This window comes from Drosophila elegans, unplaced genomic scaffold (genome assembly GCF_018152505.1).
Source record: "Drosophila elegans isolate 14027-0461.03 unplaced genomic scaffold, ASM1815250v1 contig_183, whole genome shotgun sequence".
Classification (NCBI taxonomy): Eukaryota; Metazoa; Arthropoda; class Insecta; order Diptera; family Drosophilidae; genus Drosophila; species Drosophila elegans.
The window spans coordinates 8,576,619-8,583,675 of record NW_024545550.1 but is presented as its reverse complement, the minus strand read 5'-3'; the positions used below and the strand labels follow the sequence as shown (position 1 = coordinate 8,583,675).

The window sequence follows — 7,057 nt, the reverse complement described above, 5'->3', positions numbered from 1 at the left end:
GACAGCGCCAAACTGCGGCCAACGGGGCGGATGAAAATGCGAGCTTTGAGGAAAAGCACACCTACACACCCACACGGGCACACAGCTGAAAAGTCTCCCACATCGACAACAATGCAGGATACAACAACAGTTGAGGCCAACAGTCGCCGCAACAAGTTGAAAAGCTCTGTGGTTAAAAAGAGAGAGCAAGCTAGAGAGATAGAGTAGAAATTTCTCCCCATGAGACCGGCGTTTTTTGAGGTATTTGCATTCAACTGACGCGATTGCAGTGATTCTTATTCTGATTGCGATTACTATGGCCTGTCAGCTGCAATTGACACTCAAGCTGAATGGGCCGCCAAATGGGTTTTGTTCACTTTCAACAAGAATAAGACATTTAACACCCTGCGGGCTTGGCAAACACTCAAAGGGATTTCGGCTCGCTATTTACCTGGCAATCTAATTTACAAATCAAATTGCACCAAATTAGATTCTAAGCACTTATAAACTTATTAATATAGTTCAACAATAGGCCCTTACTAATGAGTATTAAAAATAAATTAAGAAAAAAAGTAAAGGCTATCGAAACTAAAGTAATAATATGCTTAACATTTAAGAACCTTTGTGAATACTATTTAAGATAACAGGTAACAAAAGGTTTGCGAAAGTCGTTAAAAATTCATTTTTTTTGTCAACATCAATGTCTAACCTTAAATTATTATACTTCTTTGAACTCTTTATCGAATTTCTAATTGATTATTTGGTTTTTAATCACTTTCCTGCCAGGCATTTTAAAAAATTTAGAAAGATGTGAAATCTTTATCAAGAAAAGCGACGCAAAATTAGAGACCATATTTTAAACGCAGTTTTGTAGAAAAGGAAACCAAATTCCTTCTTATACATATTCCTTATTTCCTCAGCTCCATTGAATGAAAGGAGGCGCGAATATTCATCAAAAAGAAGAACATTAATATTTTGTATATAAAAAAAAAAAAATATATAAATTATAAACACATTTTAAATGATGGAGTTTATTTTGAATTTTAAGCAGTACTACCTATGGTATTTGTATATAATTTAGTTGGCCAATATATTGTAATAACATAAAACAGTATTTTGAATTACAAAAACATTTTTTTTAGTTGGCAAAAATTTTTAACAAATAAAACAAAATTATTTTTGAACGAAACTTAAATAAAGAAATACGATGCTCTTTCCTGAATGAAAGAATAAAAATGCAAGTGCTGTCAAACTGTATGCCGCCCAAAATTGTGCTACGCTACCAGAAAACACCTGCAACCCAAAAGTATTCAACAAACTTTTTACGATTCAAGCCGAGCTTAAAATAACAAAATGCTGCCTACTTTTAAGCTGCATAAAACTACTTTTATTCATTTTCCCAAAGCGTTCTATAACAAATATACGAAAAGCCAATAAAAACATTTCAATTACGAGGTGTTCTTAAGTTGATCAACATTATTATTATTACATTTTATTGCTTTGGATTTACGAGTGAATCCGAAGTTGGCGCTGTCTCCCCCCGTGGACGCCACATTTCGCAGATGGACGATTGACTTGGGCAGCTGAAGTCGTATGCAAATTGCCGCAAGTTGTCCACACTCACGTCGACACGCTCATCATCCCGATCATGGGCGATCACCGGTGGCAGGGATCCGCAGAAGAACTGGGCATAGCTCAGGTGGAACAGTTGCGGTGCCCTGAACTCCGACTCAAAGGCATACGGACGGTACTCCAATTTCCTGGAGTTATGATGCAATCCGAAGAAGGAGTCGTAGGCCAACTGGAGGCCATTAAGATCTGCCAGGCGTTCTTTCAACGAGATGGCAGGTTTCCCCTCCGCACACTCGATGGCCTCACGGAATGGTTGCGACTCCCGGATGGCGAGGCCCACAGGTGACTCATTGCCGGAGGCGTCGAAGAGTATGCCCTCCTGCTCGAAGGCGTGGTTCATCTCGTGGCCCAGCACGGCTCCCATTAAGCTCTGTTGGAAAATGGCATGCTGTCGGTGGTCGAACAATGGAAATTGTAGAAACTCCATGGGCACAGTGATGGTGTTCCTTTCGTTCTCATAGAAGGGAGAAGTTCGTGCCTTCAGCACATTGTCGTTGACGTAGTAGCGCTGCAGGTCCACTCTCGACTCCGGTTTCAGTAGACCCGCATGCTGGAGACGGGTTCGCAGGGCCAGAACCTGTATGAGATTGCCCAGGAAACTAGACTCGCTGAAATTGGCACTCTCATAGTGGGTGTCATAGAACTCTGGGGATTTCTCCGCCGGCAGATTGCCCACCTTTAGTTGGATTCCCTCCAATTTAGCTCTCACATAGGTCAACTGATGTGGCGTGAGCTGCAGGCGATTGGCATCCAGGTATTTGCCGAAAGTAGCCTTCAAACTGCCCATGATCTCTACAAGCCGTTGGGTGTCCTGCTCCCGATTTTGGTAAACAAATCTATCGTAGATATAGTTCATACCCAGGGGTAGAAAAGCTCGCATATGATGAATGCAGGTCCTGGGATTCCGCTCTCTAGGTTCCGACTCCTGGATCAGAACCAACCGCCGCACGCGGAGATACATGTCTCTGGGGACGCTTTCGAAGTCCATGAGAAACTGAAAGGCTTCCCGCAAATACTCCACGTCACTGACCTCAAAAAGCAGGTGCTCCAACTCCTTAGCAGTGTGATGCACTCCCAATAGTTGTCCAAAAAGTATATCCCATTTAATAATGGGGATTTGCCGTTTAATTTCACTGTACGTCCATGTATACACAACAGGATTATCTTCTTTATATTTACGCTGCAACTGCTGAAGTTTTGCCATCAACTGGAGCATTTCCTGCTTATCCTTCCAGTCGTGCAATCGCAAAAGCTCCAAAGCCCGAAGAACACTATATCTGGAACTGGGATCCGGCATGCTTATCTGCACCACCCGGCGAGTGGAATCATTTGTGGCCACATCAACGCGTTCATCAAAGAATACGCCATTCAAGCCATGCTCAAGGAACATGCCAGACTCCTCCTGCAACCATCGCCAAACTACTTGAGGAGGATCGTTAAGGTTTAGTTTTGATGTATCCCCTGTACAGGCTTTGTAGTATGTTCTCATTTGTTTGATCAGTTGCGGTGCTTGCGTGTCGTTATCTCCCACCCGGCTCTCCATGAACTCCACCATGGCCATGGCAAACTGATCCTCCACCCACTCAAAGTTGTCGACATATTGCGAGGCATTGGCAAACCCGCCGCAGGCAAAGTTCCAGAACTCCGTGCAGGGTGATGATGTTCTGTTAAGGTTCTTGTGTATCTGGCTGGAAGTGGCCACGTTGATATCCACATCCGCCTGGATGAAAGGCGATAATGTTATTAGGCAAATGCACAGCAAAAGTAAACTTTCCATGTTGTTTGCTCGACTCGTACTAATGAATTCGCGAAATGAAACAAACAACAGCTTATCGCTGAGCTTGGAAACCTTTGATGATTATGAATATAAAGCTTTTCTACTTTGTACATATAATCAAAACACGCTTTGTGACTACATTAATCCGAGCTTAGCGTTTATTGAATCTGATCGTTAATTACAGCACTGTTGTAGTTCAATCTTCAATAATAAGCTAAGGCAGTTCGCAATATAAAACAGGTAATCGTTTTGGGACTACCCCAACTATAGCTTACAGTCTACTTAAACAAACTGGATCTAAAAAGTGTTCATTTCTTGAACTTTTGCTTCTTTGCCGCATTCGCTCCCGTCTTGGATTTTTTCAGATTGCCGATTTGCTTGGACTTTTGCTTCAGCTTGTTCTGCTTCTTGATGGGCTTGCCCTCCAGAACTGGTAAATCGTCTACGTCTACGCGTGGCGCCTTGGCCAGTTTGGACGCCTTGGGTTTCGCTGGCTGCTCAACCTTTGCCTGTGGTTTCGCTTTAGGTTCCTTTGCTGATTTCTTGGCAGGTGAATCACTGCCATTGACTGGTGACTTTTTGCCCACGGGTTTGGCTGGAGGAGAATCGCTACCATTGGCCTTTGCTTGGTTCTTTTTCTTGAATGATTTGGCATCTGACTTGGCAGCTGGAACATTACCATTGGCTTGGGTCTTTTTAGCTGCAGGTTTGGATGGTGCCTCGGTTCCATTGGTTTTTTCTACCGTCGCTTGGGATTGGATTGGATTTTCCTTCTTCTCCAGTGGCTGTTCGGGCTTTGGCTTTTTGGGTGCCTTGATAGGCTGCTCGAACACCTTGGCCACATACTTGGTCTTGCTCTCCTCCCGCTTCTTCTTCTTCAGCTCCTGCTCGATTTCTGTGAAACTGGGCTTGCCGGCTCGCTTGCCCAGCAGTTTGCGCGGACCCTTGTCCTTTGACGCCTCCTCCTCAACCTCCTGCTCCTCCGTCGCCTCGGCGGTGGCCTCAGTCTCGATGGCCTCGTCCAGCTGCTTCTCATCCTCCTCCTGCTGCTCCTTGGTTATGGGTATGGTGTTGGAGAACTTCTTCAGTTTGGCCACATAGAATCCGTCCATGTTGTGTGTGTGCGGATAGTAGCGCTTGGTGAGGTTCAAGCTGGGATGGAATCTATGCTGCCGGAACTTGGTGAATCCCTCGACGCCAAAGTCCAGACCAGTGGGCACCAACTTGACGTTGCGCTTCTTCAACGCATAGTCGATAACCCATTCGTTCTCCTCGGGCAGCACGGAGCATGTGGAGTACACAATATAGCCACCGGTCGACGATTTCGCATCCGTACAATCGATGGCCGTGAGCAGAAGCTTTCGCTGCAGATTGTAGCACCGCTGAACGTCCACATCCGACTTGGTGGTCTTCACGCTGGGATCCTTGGAGACGACACCGGTGCCTGTGCAGGGAGCATCCAGTAGGACACGATCAAAGCCAGTCATAATGTTCCGGAACTTGGTGCCATCTTCGCAGCTAACCACCGCATTTACAATTCCCAGTCGATGGAAATTGGCCACAACAGCCTTAATGCGATCGCGATTGGAATCGTTGGCGAACAGCACACCCGTGTTCTTCATGATGGACGCAATGTGGGATCCCTTGCCGCCAGGGGCAGAGCACATGTCCAGAATGCGTTCGTTCTCCTGCGGAGCGAGAGCCATCACTGGCAGCAGCGAAGAGGCTCCCTGGATCATGTAGTGACCGGCCAGATACTCTGGAGTGGCACCCAGCGGCACCTGCGAGTTGAAGACCACCAATCCCACCTTGGTCCACTTGCCCAGCGGATCCAAGTTGACGCCACGATTGATCAGAGCTCCAGCTAAGTCCCGGCGACGTGTTTTCAACGTATTGGTGCGAATGGTCAATGGACGAGCGATCTACAAAGATTTTATAAGTGTTAAAGTTGTAATAATATGCCTTTACAAATTCACTCACCTCCGATGCCTCCAGATACTCCATGAGCTCGGTCAGCGGCAACATATCCATTAGCTTCTCCATTAAGAACTCGTTGTAGCTGTAGTACAGGCACAGATCCCTGCGCAGCAAATCAATGTACTCCCCGCGAGATCGATCCGCTTGGCGGTACTTCTTGAAGTCGGAGAGGACCAGGCTGACGTCCTTAATCCGCTGCTGAACCTCCTGCAGGGTGAGATCCTTCTCGGCCTCATCCTCTTCGTTGGGCAATTGGAAAACATCCTGGCGGTCCACGGTTTCCAGCATTTCCTCGTCAGCTAGTTGGGCCTCCTTGGCCTCGCGCTTTTTAAGTTTTTTGTTTGCACGCTCGATGGGCAGCTTGTCGTCATCATCATTATCATCGTCGTCCTCATCCTCATCGCTGTCGCTTGCTGCATCGGCACCATCTTCCTCGCCGGATAAATCAAAGTCATCATCAGAATTGGCTTCTTCGTCATCGGAGAGATCGGCCAGTTTGCCTACTTGTGCGGTGTCATCATCGGATTCCTCTTCGTCCTCTTCTTCTTCGCCGGATTCCTCGGCTTCTAGATCATCCTCGCCATCGGAATCTTCTTCTAGCTCAGCCTCAGAGTCCTCCTCCAACTCCTCATCCTCCTCTTCTCCTTCGGACTCCTCGGATTCTGGTTGTTTGGCTTGCTTTTTCAGCTTCTTGGGCTTCAGCCAGCCATCGTTGTCGTCTGTGAAGCCCTTGGGTGTCGCGGATTTCTGGCTTTTGGGAGCAGGCACCAGTTGGGGCACCTCCTCATCGGAGGAAGCCTCCTGCTGCTGCTGCTCCACCTCCTCTTCATTTTCCGGCTCGCTGTCGCTGTTGTAGGCCGTTTTTCGCTTAGCCTGTTGCGGTTGTTTTCCCTTGGCCCGCTTCTCCTGCAGTTTGGCCTTTTGGACTACTTTCTTCTGCTCCCGCTTCACGAAACGCTGCTTCTGTCGGTGGGATAGCTTCTTGTCCTCCTCCTCCATAGGAGCTGTGAATTAAATAAAACATTTTATGTTTAGATCTGGCTGTCCCAAGGCGAAATCTTCACCAGCACTCACCAAACGTTTGCTTGCGAAATACCGGAGGTCCCTGTTTGCGCGCCTTGCGGCCAGGACCCTTCTTCGGTTTCTCACTATATTCAGCCTTGCGACCCATATTTTTAACTTAATTTATCAGGTTTTTTGGAGCAGAATGGATGAAAAACGTGAGCACTTTGAGTTTACTCCACGTGCGCCGCTCAAAAGACAGCGGATGTTTTCCAGCACTGTTCAGTGCGGACAACATATTTAGCTATATAGCTAGAACATATGTTTATTAAGAGGTATGTTTAATTTAATATGAAAACATAAATTTTATTTAAAATTATAGTTAGTTAGTTTCTTTTTAAAGAGTTGATTTTTTTTTAATTTCTTTACATCATTATTTCAACATATTAATATTTGATAGCTATAACGTTAACGAGGAAAAAAGCCAAATTAGCCACAGCTCTTGTTAAACAAACACATGTTACAACACTAGAAACATATGTTTAGCGAACTGGTTCCAATAACAAGTCCGCTCTTAGGCTCTGCCAAAGAATAAAATTTTAAATTTATTATTTATAAATAAACAATCAACTAAGCAAAGAACTAAAATCATTTGTGTTTGTTCTGAACCAGCTAAATATAGAATGGAAA

General features: G+C 45.6%; 2 protein-coding genes across 2 annotated transcripts; both read right to left on the bottom strand.

Annotated features, from left to right (window-relative positions):
• Positions 1–1,440: 1,440 nt before the first annotated feature.
• Positions 1,441–3,422, bottom strand: LOC108144695 (endothelin-converting enzyme 2). Its single transcript, XM_017269769.2, has one exon. It carries the CDS (start codon positions 3,386–3,388, stop codon positions 1,472–1,474), a length of 1,917 nt encoding a protein of 638 aa, XP_017125258.1. The 5' UTR covers positions 3,389–3,422; the 3' UTR covers positions 1,441–1,471.
• Positions 3,423–3,524: 102 nt separating this feature from the next.
• On the bottom strand, positions 3,525–6,633 carry LOC108144694 (25S rRNA (cytosine-C(5))-methyltransferase nop2). Its single transcript, XM_017269768.1, has 3 exons — positions 6,440–6,633; positions 5,369–6,369; positions 3,525–5,310 (listed from the first exon to the last, which is right to left on the bottom strand). Exons 1-3 carry the CDS (start codon positions 6,534–6,536, stop codon positions 3,697–3,699), a joined length of 2,712 nt encoding a protein of 903 aa, XP_017125257.1. The 5' UTR covers positions 6,537–6,633; the 3' UTR covers positions 3,525–3,696.
• Between the last annotated feature and the right edge of the window lie 424 nt (positions 6,634–7,057).